Genomic DNA, 17,766 nt, shown 5'->3' with positions numbered 1-17,766 from the left:
GGCGGGGTCGGTGGGGCTGGAGGAGGCTGAGAGTGTGTGTGAGTGTGTGAGGCGCTCGGGCTCACTTTTTTTTTTTTCCTTTTTTTTTTTCATTTTATTTATTTTTTCAGCGTAACAGTATTCATTCTTTTTGCACAACACCCACTGCTCCATGCAAAACGTGCCCTCCCCATTACCCACCACCTGTTCCCCCAACCTCCCACCCCTGACCCTTCAAAACCCTCAGGTTGTTTTTCAGAGTCCATAGTCTCTTATGGTTCGCCTCCCCTCCCCAATGTCCATAGCCCGCTCCCCCTCTCCCAATCCCACCTCCCCCCAGCAACCCCCAGTTTGTTTTGTGAGATTAAGAGTCATTTATGGTTTGTCTCCCTCCCAATCCCATCTTGTTTCATTTACTCTTCTCCTATCCCCCTACCCCCCCATGTTGCTTCTCCATGTCCTCATATCAGGGAGATCATATGATAGTTGTCTTTCTCCGATTGACTTATTTCACTAAGCATGATACGCTCTAGTTCCATCCACGTCGTCGCAAATGGCAAGATTTCATTTCTTTTGATGGCTGCATAGTATTCCATTGTGTATATATACCACATCTTCTTTATCCATTCATCTGTTGATGGACATCTAGGTTCTTTCCATAGTCTGGCTATTGTAGACATTGCTGCTATAAACATTCGGGTACACGTGCCCCTTCGGATCACTATGTTTGTTTCTTTAGGGTAAATACCCAGTAGTGCAATTGCTGGGTCATAGGGTAGTTCTATTTTCAACATTTTGAGGAACCGCCATGCTGTTTTCCAGAGTGGTTGCACCAGCTTGCATTCCCACCAACAGTGGAGGAGGGTTCCCCTTTCTCCACATCCTCGCCAGCATCTGTCATTTCCTGACTTGTTAATTTTAGCCATTCTGACTGGTGTGAGGTGATATCTCATTGTGGTTTTGATTTGTATTTCCCTGATGCCGAGTGACGTGGAGCACTTTTTCATGTGTCTGTGGGCCATCTGGATGTCTTCTTTGCAGAAATGTCTGTTCATGTCCTCTGCCCATTTCTTGATTGGATTGTTTGTTCTTTGGGTGTTGAGTTTGCTAAGTTCCTTATAGATTTTGGATACTAGCCCTTTATCTGATATGTCGTTTGCAGCGGGCTCACTTTTATAGCCCTCTCTGGGTTGCGTGTTTTCCCCGCAGAGGCTCAGGACACCGCCTCTTCCTTGCTGGCGCTGCGGCTGGCTCCCGGGGACCCCTCATTAGCGCTGGTTTGTTTTCCCAGGAGATGCCATCCAGCTCGTAAAAGTCTCCACGAGTGTTGGTCTTGGCTGAGTCTGCTGAGGGGCCACGCGAGTACCAGGTGGCGGAGTGGGGAGCGGGGCAGGTGGCTGCAGCGTGGAGGGGGTCCTTCAGCCCCTGGACATGGCCTTGGGGTGTGGTGACTGGCATCCTGACCTCAGGAATAGCTGCCGGTGTGGGAGCCCGTCCCTGGGGCAGGTGATTCCCGGGTCTGCCTTTGTCACCAAGGCCACAGGGACGCGGGGAGGCTGGTGATACCTGGGGGGCTCTGCCCGAGGTAAGGGCTGGCTGTCCCGGCTGGGGGATGAGCTGGCTTTGTGCCAGGTGACGTGGGTAGGCAGTGTCCGGGGTGGCCTGTGCCTGGCCAGGCCACCGTCATGCTGGGGCGGGTGTCGTTCTAACCTGTGGGCTCTCAGGACCCTGGTGGCTCTGACCACATGGTCGGCATTGTGGGGCTGGGCAAGAGGCTGCCCCCCCCCCCCCCCGGAGGCTGTCCTACTGGGTGTCCTGCTGCATTTCCTTCTGCCTCCGGTCCCTGCTCCCTCCCTCTGTCACTCCGACTCCCCACACCTTTGCCCTGGAGGCTGAGGCTGTCCGTGAGCCCTTGGGACTCCTCTGTGGGACACTCAGTGTCCAGGAAACAGCGGCTTCAAGGTTCTTTGTTCCAGGCACGGGGAAGGGAGAGGTGGGGCAAGGGTGGGACGGGGTCTGGGCTGGAGTAGGGGAGGGGAAAGGGGACAGGGAGCAGGCGCCAGGCCTGTGGGGGCTCAGGGTGAGAGCGAGGCAGCAGGCGGGGTTCTGTGACGTCTCAGCCGCCGTGGAGGGGTCTGGCGTGACTGGGACGGTAGGCGGACTCTCAGAGGCTGTGCACACACAGACACACACGTGCACACACACACACGTGCACACACACGCACACACATGCGCGCAAGTGCGTTCGGGGACGGCTGGACCCGATTCCTGCAGGCCTGTGGATTTCTTTTATTGCAATTATTATCTTACGCTGTCTCAGTGACGCTTTTAAACAGGATACTTAGAAATCACGAAAGCTCTGCTTGTGACAGCTTTGACCAAATGTGTGCATTTGTTTCCTGTGGTGCTCTGACCCGTGATCACACTCTTGACGCTTTAAAACAACAAAATGTTCGTCTCCACGGTTCTGGAGGCGGGCGGTGTGCAGCCGGCTCCGCTGAGCCGAGATCAGGGAGTGGGCAGGGCCGCGCCCCCTCGGAAGGTTGTGGAAGGAGGAGGCCCCTCCTGCCCCCTCCAGCTGGGTGGCTCCAGCCTCCCTGGCGTGCGGTCACCTGTGGTCACGTCGCTGCCTCCTCGTCTGTGTGGAAAGGAGGAGGGAGCCCCACCTCTCTGGTATGAGGACCCCTGTGCCTGCGTCTAGGACCCCCTGGCTGGCCCGGGATCGTCTGCCCCGGGCAGCAGCCATCTGCAGTCACACCGCCAAGACCTCTTTCCGCACAAGGTCGCGTCCGCAGGTTTGGGATTCAGGTGCGGCTGTCCTTGGGGCTGTTGTGAGCCCCACCGCCAGCGGGCCCTGTTTTCTCTGTACTGGCCCTTGCCTGCCACAGCTGCGACTTTGTCGTCTCTGTCCCCTTCCTGGCAGGACGGGATCCCAGGGCGCCCGTGTCGTAGGCTCATCTGAGGATGATGTGATTTAAACACGGCGGGACCCGAAGGTCCCCGAATCCTCCTGATGGCCACTCCTGTTGGCGCCGAATCAGCTCCGAGGCTGTGTCGTGCAGAACGGCGCAACCCAGGTACCCACGAAGCTGGAAAAGCCATGATGCATTTCGCTAGAAAGTTCACAGCTGCTGTCCAGACCAGGGGCTCGGGTCCCCGAGGCAGTCCCTGTCTAGCCCTGAGGGGAGGTTCACAGCAAATTCTGGGACATGGGGCAGGTTCTGGGGAATCCGAGGGTCTTGCCTGGGCCCTGCTGGGGCTTCTTCCAACAGGAAACCATGGACAGGCGCTGGCCCGCGGCGTGCTTTGGCTAACGCTGAGCCCAGGGAGGTCCGTGCTGTCTCTTCACACTCAGAACTCAGGGCCAGGGCAGGGCCGCACAAGGACACGGGGACCCTCGTGGTCTTTGTGGCTCCTATGCCAATGGCTCCCCTCCCCGCCCGGCCACTGCCGTGATGGTGAGCCACCCCAGAAGACAGGGTCCCCTCTGAGCACAGATGGGAGGGTCCCCCTCCCATCATCTTTCTGCAAGATCGGCATCCGCTGGACAAAGTTCTTCTCAGAACTCACTCTGTGGAGGAACGTGCACGGGTCTGTTGGCACCTCTGGGGTCCTCATCGTATCTGCCCCGAGAGACCACTGTCGCCCAACCCAGGGGAATGGCGGGGGGAGAGGCAGGACGGACCCCAAAGACCTCTGCCTGGTGTAGCCACAAGCCGGGCGCTGGGGAGGGGCTGGGGCTGAGCCCGCTGGCCTGCAGAACCGCCGCGCCCCAGGGAGGCTGCCGGAAGGTGCTGGTTCAGCTCAGGGAGGCGAGGCTCAGCTTCTGGTGGGGGGGGGATGCGGAGGCGGGTATGTGGCCTGCAGCCCAGGAGAGGCCCCTGGCTGGACAGGTCAGCGGAGCGAGCCGAGGTCTCCATGCCACAGCAAGGTAGGGGTGCGGAGGTCAGGATGAAGAGCCCTGGGAAAGTCAGAGAAGTGAGCGGCAGGAGGGCACTGTGTTCTGGAGCCCGAGGTCCGGCTCTGCAGGGACAGGCCCACAGGAGAGGGGACAGGAGTGAGACTAACTTCAGCATCGGGGCTTTGGAGCCTGGGCCGGGCAGGGGCAGGGGCTGGGGTGCGGGAGGGTTGGGGGGAGGGTGTCTTGGTGGAGAGCTGGAGATTCTGCTCTGAAGGGGGCCGGGCCGGGTCAGGACAGCGGGGCGTTCTAGCCGGCGTTAAGGTAGGGAGGGTGTTGGGCTTGTGTGTACAGACCGGGCCCGTGGCTCCACAGACAAGCTAGAGAAGGAAGGAGGGGCCGGGGGCTTGGGTGGCCGAGCCGGGGTGCTTGCTGGGGGCCCGTATCCCCCCGCCCTCCCTGCTTAGGGTATGCTGAACCCCGTGTCCTGCCAGGCTCCCTGCAGGGGGAGACATGCCAGGGTCACTGCACCCGGGATTGGCTGCCGCTGCGTCCCTGAAGCTCTGCCCATCAGGGCCGGCTTCTGGGACAGGGGCTGCCCGTGTCATGGCCGTGGCCATGGTCGCCATGCCCGAGACTGGCCCCGATCTTGTGGGACAGGAGTCCTGTGCCAGGCCAGTGAAGGGCGGGGCCCGGAGGAGGTGTGGCTGCACCCCTGTCTGCTGCACCCCTGTTTGTTGCAAGGTGTGGCTGAGGATGGGCGGGGCGGCAAGGGAACCTGGCGGTGGCTGTCCCCACCCCCACCTCGATGGGGGACTGGCTAGCCACCAACTAGAAATCGTCCAAAGAGAGCCACGTGCCATCGGGATAAGTTCAAGCCATGTTTATTGGGATGATCCAAGTAGCTTTTGAGGACGTGAGACCAGTGAGACCTCCATTGTGGACATGGTCCCTAGGCATGACCACTGGGACCTTGGGAGCAGTGACCCAGTGACCCAGGATGAGAGGGGTCATCCTGAATTAAATGGAACCCCCTTTCCTGGCCTGAGAGGAGGGGGTGCTATCCACACGTCCCAGGGCTTCCTGAGAGACAGACCCTAAACAGCTGGGAGGCTGGCAGGGGGAGGGCTGGAGGTGCCCACTGAGTCCAGCTGGCCCTGGGGGGACGGCCCCGTCAGCAGCAGGACATCTGGGCCGAGGTGGGCACGCAGCAGGCCTGGTGGGAGCCCACAGGGCGGCAGAGCAGGGACACGCTGGAGGACGGTCTGCAGCAGGACGAGGAGCAGGGGCTGGGCTGGCCGCAGGGGGAGGGCCCAGAGCAGACAGGGGTGCAGCAGACGGGCTTGCAGCAGACAGGGGTGCAGCAGACAGGGGTGCAGCAGGCGGGCCCGCACACGGGGCGGCAGAGCAGGGACACGCAGGAGGACGGTCTGCAGCAGGACGAGGAGCAGGGGCTGGGCTGGCAGCAGGAGGAGGCTGAGCAGGGGGAGGGCCCAGAGCAGACAGGGGTGCAGCAGACGGGCTTACAACAGACAGGGGTGCAGCAGTCTTCCTGGCAGGGGGAGGAGCTGCAGCAGGAGGGCTGGCAGCTAGACTGCTGGCAGCATGAGGAGCCTGCGCAGGGGGAGGCCTGGCAGCAGACAGGGGTGCAGCAGACGGGCTTGCAGCAGACAGGGGTGCAGCAGGCGGGCTTGCAGCAGACAGGGGTGCAGCAGACGGGCTGGCAGCAGACAGACACACAGCAGTCTTCCTGGCAGGGGGAGGAGCTGCAGCAGGAGGGCTGGCAGGAGCTGGTGCAGGCTGACTGGCAGGGGCTGGACCCGCAGCTCGCAGGGGTGCAGATGAGGGTCAGGCAGGAGGGGGCACAGCAAGGGGGGGCGCAGCAGGGGGGCTCGCAGCAGCTCTCTGGGCAGTCGTCCACCTGCCAGGAGTCGGGGCAGGCGTCACAGGAGCCGGGCAGGCAGACGCGGCTGCCGTAGCTGCGGTCGCTGGAGCAGACGGACAGGGTGGACGCGGCCATGGTGGGGGCGGTGGGGCTGGAGGAGGCTGAGAGTGTGAGTGTGAATGTGTGTGAGTGTGTGTGTGTGAGACGGTTGGGGTGTCCAGGGCTTTTATACACCTGAGGGCTGTGTGCTTCCGTCACGAGGCCCCGGAAAGCCTGTTTCCTTGTTGTGGGAGCAGGTCCCTGGGATTCGGGTCACGGCCCACAGCAGGTGCTCATCATTGGTGACGCGGGAGGGGCAGCGGCTCCTGCCCCACCCTCACCGCTGCTCCCAGCCTCTCTCTGGGGCTCTGTTCTATTCATGCCCCGGCTCCTCTGCGCTCCGCGGAACCCTACACATATTTTGTTCTCTTTTTTTGCATATATCACTGTTTATCTGGCGTATAATTCTCTCCTGAGTCCTTGAACCCATGAATGGCTGGGAGCCGTGGTTTTTAGGGCATCAGCAAGCGCGTGTGTAGTCGGTCTTCCTGCAAGTCTTTTGAGCAGCTTCGTACGTGTCAACTCAGTGACCCTTACAACAACCTCGTGACCCTGCTGTGCCCACTTTACCGATGGGGAAACGGAGGCACGAGTAAGCACTTGCACCACACACCACACAACTGTGCAGAAGAGCCGGGTCAGAACCCGCGGCACCTGTTCTCTGCCGTGGACGCCGGTGCCCCGGGAGGCAGGGAGCATCTGGCTTCTGGGAGAGGGTCATCGAGACCGGCTGATGTTGGAGTCTGGGCAGGTGCACGGCGGGTGCCCGGCCGCTGGAACCCCCGGAAAGGAGTTGCTTCTGGGAGAGCACCAGGACTGGGCTGAGTTACGGCTGGAGCACAAACAGTGGGACGTGAGGTTGCGGGAGGCAGGTCGTTGGTAAGAGCGAGACTTAGCCCAGCTCGGAGTGGGGAGGCGGGGAAGCTGCTTGGGGCTGGACAGTCTGAGGGGAGGAGTGGTCAGGGAGAGTTGGCAGCTGGGCAGGGGAACCGTCTGCAGGGGTCCTGGGTGTGGGGCAGGGCTGCTGGTGAGCTGCATCAGTGGGAACAGTGGGGACCCGGCACTTGGGGGAAGGAGAGAACTCGGATGCCGAGTTCTGGCCAACCTGAGGGGGTCTGAGCCTAGTGGAGCATGGCCAGGGGAGGCCCCTGCAGGTGGCCTGGCCAGGACCGCCAGCTTTATGCGGCGATTGCCGCTGACTGTCCCCCATCACAGCGGGAGGTCTGAGAAGTGTGCAGGAGACGGTGCCGGGCCGCGGTCTGTGCTGGGAAGGCCCATCTGCCATGGCCTCTCGGGTCCAGAGAGAAGGGCCCTGGGGGGAGCCAGGGACTGGGAGCTCCCAGAGGCCTCAGGAGTGGAGGGAGAGCCAGGCGTCTCCCCACAGTTTGGGGTCCCCTTCTGGAGGCGGAGAGGGGCATCTCTGGGGAGCCTCGTGGCCCCCAGGAGCCTGGCTGGAGCCCAGAGCTCAAACGTGGTGGGGTGTGGCTGATGATGGCTGAGGGCCTGGTGGGGGGCGTGGTTGCTGGTCCACGGGCCCGGGCGTGGGGGCGGGGTTCTCTGCAGCAGCTCCCAGAGGGCATGGATGGGACACACGCGGCCATGGTTGGTGGACAACATGGCCAGACACGAGTGACCAGCGAGGAGGGCAGATTTAATGGAGGGTCACGCAGTAGGACTGATGTTGCTGAGCGGGCAGGAATTCACAGCGAGATGGGGAGGGAACGGGAAGAGGGTCTTTGCTGGCAGCCACCTGGGTTAGCGCCGGGCCCTCTGGGCAGAGGCCCCCTCTGGGCAGAGGCCCCCGGCTTCCAGAGAGACCCGGCCGACCCCGTCTTTCCTGACGTGATGTTTCAAAGTGGAGGCTTCGTGAGAAACGCCCGCTGCCTCGGACAGACGGGGCCGTAGGGGCCAGTCTTCTGGGGAGGGCCATTGTCCAGTGTGGGGTGGGGCTCACGGGAAATCGGTTGGGGGGTCTGAGCTTTCCAGACGAGTGCTTGGGGGCAAACGCTTCTCCATCTCTCCATTCTCATCTTGGCCCGCAGCTGCCCACGCCCCTCCGACGCCTGCCGAAGGCACACTCGGGCCCTGGGAAGCTGGCGGTGCTCACACCCATGGCTGTCCAGCGGGTGAGGCCTCCGAGGGCCACTGCAAAGAGCTGTCCCACCCCGCTGGGGAGCAGGTGTGCGCAGCCAGAAGGTTATCTCGCGTTGAGTCGCCTGGACGCGGCCCCGTGCCCACGGGCAGGAGCTCCGCCGACAGTCCCTGTGCCCGCAGCCTCCTGCACGTCTCAAAGATCACAAGCACGCGTTGTTCTGTGACATTTGCCAAAACTGTGTTCTGTTCCACGCGCCTTAAAAATTCTTTCAACTGCGGTAAAATGTATGTAACATAAAATTTGCCATTTTACGTATTTTTAAGGCTAGTTTAGGGGCCCTAAGTACATTCCCATTGTGCAACTGTTGCCTTCGTCCACCTTCAGGACTTTACCGTCATCCCGATCTGAAGCTCCGTCCCCACGAACCACCATGTCCCTGTTCCACAGTCTCCCCAGCCCCCGGCACCCCACCCTACTCTCTGTCTCTGAGTCTGGGTCCTCTAGTCCCTCCTATATGTGGAACCAGACTCTGTCCATCCTTGACATTTCACTCCACATCACGTCCTCGAGGCTCTTCCAGGAAGCAGGTGTCAGCCCTGCTTTCAGTTCACGGGGGAAGAGTGCACCACGGAACGGATGGGCCACGTTTTGTTTGCCCATCCACTTGTCCCCGGACCCCTGGGTTGCTTTTACATTTTGACTGTTGTGAATAATGCTGCAAAGGTCATCTGAAACCCCTTTATCCTTTTTTGGGTGTATTCTTAGGAGAGGAATTCCTGGGGGCATATGGAGAGTGCCCAAGTGTTCCCACAGAGATGCCCCCTCTGTGTTCTCATGGGCCATGTTTGGGGGCTCCAGTCTCTCCACATCCTCGCCAACACTGGGTCCTTTTCTTCCATTTCTAATTACAGCCCTCCTGTGGAGTGGGAAACAGTACTGTGGTTGGGTTTGCGTTTCCCCGATGACTAATGACGTGGGGCATCTCTTTGTGTGTGTGCTGACCATCGTCCAACTTTCGGGGAAATGTCCACTCATGTGCTCTGCCCGGTGTCAGACCAGGTGGCTTTTCTTTTTGATGTGGAGTTGTACACGTTCTGTATGTATTCTGGATGTCAAACTCTTACCAGATATATGATTTGCAGATATTTTCTCCCATCCTGTAGATCATCTTGTCATTTTCTTCATGGTGTCTTTTGAGTCACTAAAGTTTTGAATTTTGGTGACGTCCAATTTATGTTTTTCTTTTGATCTTCATGCTTTGGTGTCCTTGCTACAAGTGCATTGTCAGTTCCAAGGTCAGAAAGTGTTTCCCCCATGTTTTCTTCTAAGACACTTTGGTTTTAGCTCTTACGTTTGGGATGTTTATCCATTTTTAGTTAATCTTTGTATGTGGGGTGGGGTGGGGGGTCCAACTTAGTTATTGTCCATGTAGAAATCTGGCTTTTCCAACAGCATTTGTTGAAAAGATGATTTTGTCCCCCACTGCATAGTCTTGAAACCCTCATCAAACACCAGTCGGACATAAATACATGGGTGCATCTCTGGACGGTGGCTCTACTCTGTCAGTCTATATGTCTGTCCTTTACCACCTGGTTCAGTTGCTGCACTTTTGCAGTAAGTTTTGAAATCAGTGATTGTGAATCCTCCACCGTTCTTCCTCTTTTCCAAGATGACTCTATTCTAGGCCTCTATCAATTCTGTATGACTTTGAGGGTCAGGCTTTGGGCTTTCGATATGATTCCATTGAATCTGCAGGTCGCCTTGGGCAGTCCTTTCCCCTTAATGTTGTCTCCCATCCATGAACATTGGATGTCCTTCGTTGTCTCCCATCCATGAACATGGGATGTCCTTCGTTGTCTCCCATCCATGAACATGGGATGTCCTTCGTTGTCTCCCATCCATGAACATGGGATGTCCTTCGTTGTCTCCCATCCATGAACACGGGATGTCCTTTGTTGTCTCCCATCCATGAACATGGGATGTCCTTCATTGTCTCCCATCCATGAACATGGGATGTCCTTCATTGTCTCCCATCCATGAACATGGGATGGCCTTCCATCCACGCCCGTCGTCCCCGGCTCCTGCAGCACTGTGCCAGAGCTGTCTGTGTACAAGTCTTTCCCCCCACAGTTAAATTTATCACCAGGTATTTTATTCTTTTGGATGCGATTTTCCCTGCTTAAAAAAAAAAATGTTGAAAAGTAGATGACTGCACAAAAAAAAGACATGTCACTCAGTTTTAGAAAAACACAGTGCTTATTTAATATGTCTGTGACCAATGACATGCTGTCATGTTTGCTGCTCACTTACACACTGTTTACGCTCTTCTCTCCCTTCTGTCTGTTTATGGCATGCTTGTGTCTGGAGGCACATGCTACATCCCAGTCCCAGGACTTTGAGAGCTCCCTTCCTGAAGTTTGTTGCACGCAGCTCTGTTAATGGCGTCTGAGGCCGGTCTGATTTTTATTTTTCTGCAGATGACTTCTGTTTGTTTTGTTCTTTGGGGAAGCTTTTAGGAACCACTTATTATCCCTCATGTTCAGCAATTTCTACAGGATGTGTCTGGGTTTTCCCCATTCATTTTTCTTGGCATCAGTTAGTCTTTTCAAGCCTGGAGGCTGTGTCTTCCACTGTGGGATAGGTTCCTCCCCAGGGAAGCATTTCCGCATCCCCCTGTGTCCTCACCGTGCTCCCTCTGGGAATCCCACATGGCAGAGGCCACACCCCCGAGGTGGGTCAGTCATGCTGCTTTCTTTTCCCTCCTACTTTCTACCTCCTCAATGTTTTGTTCTAAGTCAGAGGGATTTCTCAACCTCACCTTCAAGCCCCTCTATTTAATTTTAAATATCAACAGTACATTTGATATCTATGACTTTTTTGGGGTCAGTTTTCTAATTGTACTTTTTCACAGCCTTTTGCCCTCATTTTATGGCTCTAACATCTTGATGGTATATTTAAGATTTTTAAATTAAATTTAATTTAAATTTTCATTTCAAAGGTGGTTTCTTCTTTGTAAACTATACACTTCCTCTGGGGTGTGTTTTTCTGTTGATGGTCTCGGGCTTTCTTTCTCATGCCACTGGCTTTGCTCATGTGCTGGGGTGAATGTGGGGGTGGTCCTTGGTGGTCTGGGCTCCTCTTCCACCATGTGACAGTCTGTGCTGAGTTAGAGAAAGCTCGCCCATGTGGGGAGGCTGACATGGCACTCTGGGGTTGGGATAGGGGTCTTCTGAGTGGTGGACTTCACTGGGGATAAGAAAGTTGGGAGCGCAGAAGCCAGAATGAGAGTTATATACCTGGGGGGTGCCAACAGCTCTCCAGGAACCTTAGCCCTTCCTGGGTGAGGTGTTCTACTCTTCCAGAGATACAGCTGGTGGTGTTCTGTGGAGAGGCGGGACTGCTGGACATGGCCTTCGGGGACCCTGGCTGGGTGGCCCTGGCTCCTCCCCTTCATTGAGGACACACCTGTCCTCACTGGGCCTGCTCATGGGGACCAAGTCCTGTCCCGCTGCAGGGCCCCTGCCTTGGGTCAGCACACTTGCTGCTTCCCATTGCATTTGCCAAGTCCCTCACCCATTGAAAGCTGACTTCTCCCCCACAGTGTGTCCCAGGAGGGTTGAGATGGAGTGGTGGGCTCAGTCCGCCATCTTGAACAGTGGCGTCCACTCTCTCAGAGTGTTGCCTTTCCCACAACCAGCACAGTACTCTGGGTGTTTGGCCAACCCACAGTCCACCCTTACTGCATTGGAACACTGGGCGCCCGCCCATGTGCAGTGAATATTAGATGGCCACAGCATGCAGGCTCTCGGTTTAATTTCCCATCTAGAGCAGGAAACCCATTTGTGTCTTCTGTTTTTTCCTTTAAAGGAAAATTTTATTTTAATCTGCTTAGCTCAATGATTATTTTCAACTATTTTCATTTTATTATGAAATATTTCAGACACAGAAAAATGGAGAGAATTAAATGTTGTGCGTATTCACATACCCATTCCTCAAACCCATTGCTAACACTGGGCCTCATTTACATTCTCGGACACTTGCCCATTAAACCACCCCTCCTTCCGCACCTCGTAGTTACTTGGAACATCTCAAAGTAAGTCACAAGCAATAGTATGTTCCACTCAAACGTTTAGGAAGCATACCATGAACAGGAATTCAATTTTTATGCTTTCGTGTGTGAAATAATATGAATCTTGGGTGTTTCACTTGATGAATTTTGACAAAGGCATTCATCTGAGTAGCCCAAACCCCATCAGGACCCACATCTTGATCTTGCTCCAACCTTCTCAGGGCCCCAGATGTGACCTGTGCCCTCTGCTCAGGCCATGGACCCCACCACCCTCCCCAGATAGCCTCTTCTGCCAGCCAGCTTCATCCAAATCCTCCAGAAGCAGCTGCTGTTCTGCTCTTTAAAAGAAGAAACTCGTTTGCTTGTCTTGGAGCCTCACTTTAAGGGGATCATGCCGCAGGTGCTTTGGCCCAGCTCCGCCCACCAGCACCGTGTTTTGAGACCCATTCACATGGTGGCAAGCGCAGTGTGCTCCTCTTCCTTGTTGGTCCCTTCTCCCTTGTAGGACTGTCGTGCCTGCTTTCTCCATCCCTGTAGATGGACATGTGGGTTCATTCCAGGTCTGCCTCTTATTGAGAGAGTGGAGTGAACATAGCTTCTCTTGAAGCCTTCAGCTCCCAGAAGCTGGAACAACCTCCAGGTGCCCATTATCTGTAGTGTAGCTCTGGTGTTTATGGACTCTTTCTTCTTTGAGCTGAAATCTGCATCCCTGTCCCACTGGCTCCTTGGTGCAAGCTTTGGGACAACACACAATGAACCGCTCCCCCAGGAAGCCACTGTGGGTCCCTAGGGTTGTGTCTCTTCCTCCCATCATTTGCCCCTCATCGGCACACTTTCTAGGATCAAAGAACCATGCACGAAGTCCTCACTTGAAACAGTAGGAAGGAATGTCCCACTCATATCCAAGAGCCTGGATTACAGCTTTTCTTGGTGGGGTGCCCCAACATGCTGAGGGGCATGACCACCCCAGGTGAACCACCCTTGGATGGCACTTCTCAGCCATTGGCTTGTCCAAGCAAGCAGGTGACAGGGAGAGACAGCTTCAGGGTGAAATCACAGAGAGACTTAGTGCTGAAGAGCAGAGAGATTTATTTTTAATAGGTCACCAAGCTCTTATGGAGAAGAAACACCGTCCCTGATTCGGTAATGAGACATAGTGGGAGAGGTCAATAGAGAATTGGTATTCCAGGTGGTTCATCAGCAGCAGGTAGGGGTGCTGCAGGGGGCAGGCCTGCAGAACAGGGTGGGGCAGGAGGGCTGGCAGCCCCCAGAGGATTGGCAGGAGGGAGCCACATACACAATGGGCTTGCAGCTCACAGGCACGCACACAGCTGGCTTGCAGGTCATGGGAATGCACACAGCTGGCTTGCAACTTGCAGGCATACAGCAGGATGCCTGGCAGGAGCTGGGCATGCAGCAGGCTGAGCTGCAGGAGGAGGCCTGGCCGCAGGCCACTGGGCAGCACAGGGATGGGCAGCCACATGCTGACTGGCAGGAGATGGCTGAGCCGCACACAGGCTGGCACAGCAGAACCATGCAGGGGGTGCTGCAGGAGCCCCCACAGCCTGGGGGAGGGCAGCAGGTGGGGCTGCAGTCCAGGGAACTAGAGCAGGACGTCTGGCAGGAGCTGGGCAGGCAGCAGGACACCTGGCAGGAGCTGGGCAGGCAGCAGGACGTCTGGCAGGAGCTGGGCACACAGCAGGACGTCTGGCAGGAGCTGGGCACGCAGCAGGACGTCTGGCAGGAGCTGGGCACGCAGCAGGCCTGCTGGCAGCCCATGGAGCAGCTGGTGTGGCACATGGTGGCGTGGGGCTGGAGTGGAGTCAGGCTGGAGGACGGGGCTGGTCTGGAGGCTCCTTCCCAGGCAGCCTTTATACCTGGGCTGTGGCATCCTGGCAACAAGCCACACGGGGGCCTTCCTCCTGGTTGCCTGATTGTTTCCTCCTCCTCCTCCATGAGTCTCTTCCTGGAGTTTCCTGCTGGAAGCGACTCTGTTCAGGAAACTCTGTGACAGCTGGAGGCTCAGTGTGACCCAGCAGCCCCATGATTTCTCGACTCAGCCCAGGTAGGATGGTGACGGACCATCGGCTGGGGACAAGGGCTCCCATATCAGGATGTTTCAGGTCCTCCCCAAGCTCATGTATCCTGTCCTGCTTACCAGACTGGGGATCCCTGTTTTGATTTGGAAACTCTGTGATCCAGAAGGTCTTCCCAAGGGACCAGAGCCCAGCGGCTGGGCTCCTCACTGGGGACAGCCGTGGCCGTGGCATCCACCATGTCATCCGGTCCCGGCTCTGTGCCAGGTGCCACGTTATCGCTCGTTTCTAGTCACCAATCCTTGCCGCCATCAAGGGGTAGGGGTAGCCCACATACACGGATGAGCGATTGGATTCTGTGATGTGTGTGCACTCTCCCACTGTGACCAAGAAGCAGGAGTTTGAAGCTCAGTTTCACTCTGGGGTCTGCAGTCATTACCATTGCGCCAAATTATGCTGGGGTTTTAGGGGTTCAGTAGTGATATATCCTACAGTCCGGAATCAGCTGGCAGAGACAGGAGCAAGCAGCGGGCAGATCACGTGTCTTCTGTGGCTTCCAAGCTCACATGGCAGAGCTGCCCTCCAAGACTGGGCAGCACCGGCCGGAGCCCGGGAGGGGTGGTGAGGGGTGAGCTGTCCATGCCAGGCTCCTCTTCCAGTGCCAGTGTGTGGTGCACCTGGCTCCAGCAAGGCTGGCATGACCTTGCATGAGACCCATCCACTGGGAAGAAGGCAGCGGCAGGGGTGGGGGTTGATATCCCCCACATTCCCCGGACCCCTGTCCTTATGTGTCATCTATAGCACATTCTTCTGAGTTGGGGCACTGTTGCTCCCCGTCTGAGGCTGTGCCCACTGGGCCCTCTGCATAGGGGTGGGCTGCCCCAGTGACTGCAGGCATGGACAGAAGGACTCCTCACGTGGCTCAGTAACAAGCCACACTAGTTAAGTCATTCCAAGACTGTGGTCTTGGGGGCTCAACGCTGTGGTTGGAGATGAGACAAGAACAGCTTGAAGCCCACCTGAGACCACACAGCAGCATGATCTTGAGACCTGTGGATGAGCCACGGGTCCATGAGCTCAGGCATCCACACACTCCTCTGTCCTGATAACAGGTTAAAACCAGTTAGGACCAAGAGGATCCAGGGTGACCACACGTGACCACATGGAGCTGCAGGTTTCCATGGGTCACTTGTCAGCCATGAGAAGAACAAAAATGAGGCTGCTCCTTCCTCCTCTCGTACGGTTCCTTGTCCCGCACTCTACTGCTGGTTGTTCTCTTCATTTTTGTTTCCTGGGAAGGTTTCATCTCACCCTCTTTCAGAGGATCTTCTCTCTCTTTTTTGCTATACATGGCATCCTTGATTGGCAGTGCCTGTCTTCAGCATGTCCGCACTGTTCTCGTCCATCCTCTGGTCTCCGCTGCGGAGGGAAAGTCAGCTGTCACCTTTTCTCCTCATCTGTGAAGTGCTCTCCCTCTCACTGCTTTGAAGGCTTTGCTCTGCATTTTTGGTTTTCATCACGGTACCTATTATGTGCCCAGAGTTTACTTTTTAAAAAAAAATTATTTATTTATTAGAGGGAGAGAGAAAAAGCAGGGGGAAGAGCAGAGGGAGAGAGAATCCTGAGCTGACTCCCCACTGAATGCAGAGCCTGACACGGGTCTCGATCTCATGACCTGAGATCCTGACCTGAGCTGCAATCAAGACTTGGACACCCAATGGACTGAGCCACCTGGGGCCCCTCTTTTTATTTTTCTTAATTCTTCCTTCCCCTTCCAGTCAGATAATTTCTCTTGACATGTGTTCACTTTTGCGCCCTCTTCACTCTTCTGTCTGCAACATCCCAGTGAATGTTTCATTTCCACTGTGTGTTTTCAGTTCTAGAATCCCTCTCCCCCATCTTTTTTTTTAACCAGTTTCCATTTATCTGCCAAACATTCCCTCTCCATTCAGTCATGAAAATAATACTTTCCTTTAATTCTTCGAACGTATCTTCCTCAGACTCTTGAAACATATTTATAAGAGCCGCTCTCCCACCATTGTTTGCCAGCAACGTCCAGACCGTCTCAAGTCGCATGACTATTGATTGACCTGTTTCTTTCACTGCAGATTCCGTTTTCTGTATCTTTTATGTCTAGTGATTTTTTAAATTGTATATTGAAATTAATTATGATACTAGATGTAGGATGTCTGCATTCTCTTTTACTGGCTGTTGATTTCTGTTCTGGTAGATGGTCAGTTGTTCACCGACTATCTTGGACATGCACAGCCTGGTTTTACACTTTGTTGGAGGGGGGATCTGTTCCGTCACCTACAGGTGTCCAGGTGTGTGGCTAGGTGTGTACCTTCTAGAACAGAAGCAGACAGACTCTCCTATTAGTGACAAGCTGTCCTGAAAAATTGTAAATGACATCCCCTCCCAACAAAAAGGTCAGTCTTTATGCTGAGACTGCCCTGTCCAGGTGGAACCCAGCAGGTGCTGTCTGCAGGCAGGTGGGCCCCAGAGTCTCTGTGTGCAAGGAGTGAGGAGTGGTATGGAGGAAGGGGTGAGGGAGCTCAGATGGATGTCTCTCCTCATGGAGGAGACCCTGGAATGGGGAACAGTGTCTCCCTAACAAACGGACTCAGCCTGTGAGTGTGCCTGAGTGTGGGTGCCTGGACCTCGCTGACCTGTGTGTCCATCTTTGGGCTCTATTCTGAAAAACTCTTGTAAATCTGTCCCAAATCTTATAATTCAGCAGCATCTTACAGGAGTGTTTTCAGAAATGCCATCTTCTGCATTGAATTCTAGAAGCATTCTCACCGTCCTGGATGGGGTGGAGAAGGAATGCTAGAGACTGTGGGTTCTTCGTAAGTCCAGTGCGGACTCTGATGTCTACCAGCCAGAGCCCGGGGGGAGAGGGGGCAGACAGATGTCCTCCCTGCCAGCTATCTGGTGATAGAGGTCAGGCAAGAGACCCTGGAGGAGAGGAAGACCTGCCACCAGACTCAGCCAGCCCTCCTCTGAGTCCCACGTGACTGTTGACCTCTGTGGCTGCATATGTGCGGCTGGTGTTCCCTCCCACTTCCCAGGGACACCCTTGCTTCTGGTGGGGCTGTGCCTCCTCCCAGGAGATCTGTGCCTTGGTTTACTGTGCTTCTCTAATGATGAGGCTTTCTCAAGACAAGGAGCTGAGGTCGTTGCCCACCAGGAGTTCTCTGTGACCCACACCCTTCCATCCACACTTGTGCTGTGGGCAGGTGGTCGCTGTGTCCTTCCTTCATGTCGGCCGTGTTTGACCTTCAGCCAGAAGAACCCAGGACACTCAGACGTGAGCCAGACACACCCGTTCCCCCAGCACCTGCCTTGGAGCCTTCCTGACGTGGGGGAGGCCGTCCAGGGGCCATCATCAAGTGCGCAGGGGTTGGGACACCCACGTTTTCAGAGTCACACAGAAGTGGCTCCAGAGAAATCGTAAGGAAGGACGCAGAATCCGGCTGGTGCCAGTGACACACCTGGGCACATTTCCAAGTGTAACATGCATTTGGAGAGGAGCCAATTAGTCAGGAGGGTGAGGGCCAGACAGACAAAACACCTGCAGCAGAAATCCAAGTTCTGGGACACAGCCCGGAAGAAGCACAAACAAGGAAGACAGCAGCTGTGTCCCATGCTGTCCAGACACCCACAGCCCGAATATAAAGGCCGCCCAGGGCAGGAGCCTCCAGA

At 56.0% G+C, this 17,766-nt stretch overlaps 2 protein-coding genes across 3 annotated transcripts; both read right to left on the bottom strand.

The window, feature by feature from the left end:
- Window positions 1–5,051: 5,051 nt before the first annotated feature.
- LOC123940221 (keratin-associated protein 10-12-like) lies at window positions 5,052–5,897 on the bottom strand. Its single transcript, XM_046002779.1, has one exon. It carries the CDS (start codon window positions 5,895–5,897, stop codon window positions 5,052–5,054), a length of 846 nt encoding a protein of 281 aa, XP_045858735.1.
- A 7,325-nt stretch (window positions 5,898–13,222) lies between these two features.
- On the bottom strand, window positions 13,223–13,825 carry LOC123940168 (keratin-associated protein 12-1-like). 2 transcript variants are annotated; one of them, XM_046002688.1, is made up of 2 exons: window positions 13,673–13,825; window positions 13,223–13,360 (listed from the first exon to the last, which is right to left on the bottom strand). In XM_046002688.1, the coding sequence occupies exons 1-2, from the start codon at window positions 13,823–13,825 to the stop codon at window positions 13,223–13,225; spliced, it is 291 nt and encodes a 96-aa protein (XP_045858644.1). The 2 variants fall into 2 exon arrangements, with proteins under 2 accessions (XP_045858644.1, XP_045858643.1); XM_046002687.1 differs by having other exon boundaries at window positions 13,223–13,430; window positions 13,731–13,825.
- Between the last annotated feature and the right edge of the window lie 3,941 nt (window positions 13,826–17,766).

Source organism: Meles meles, chromosome 4 (genome assembly GCF_922984935.1).
Source record: "Meles meles chromosome 4, mMelMel3.1 paternal haplotype, whole genome shotgun sequence".
NCBI lineage: Eukaryota > Metazoa > Chordata > Mammalia > Carnivora > Mustelidae > Meles > Meles meles.
This window is presented reverse-complemented; position numbering and strand designations above follow the sequence as displayed.

Coding starts and splice junctions, on each gene's coding strand:
- LOC123940221 (XM_046002779.1), bottom strand. CDS start 5,897: ATGGCCGCGTCCACCCTGTCCGTCTGCTCCAGCGACCGCAGCTACGGC.
- LOC123940168 (XM_046002687.1), bottom strand. CDS start 13,825: ATGTGCCACACCAGCTGCTCCATGGGCTGCCAGCAGGCCTGCTGCGTG. Junction 13,431..13,730: donor GTGCCCAGCTCCTGCCAGAC/GTCCTGCTGTGT, acceptor CTGCATGCCCAG/CTCCTGCCAGGCATCCTGCT.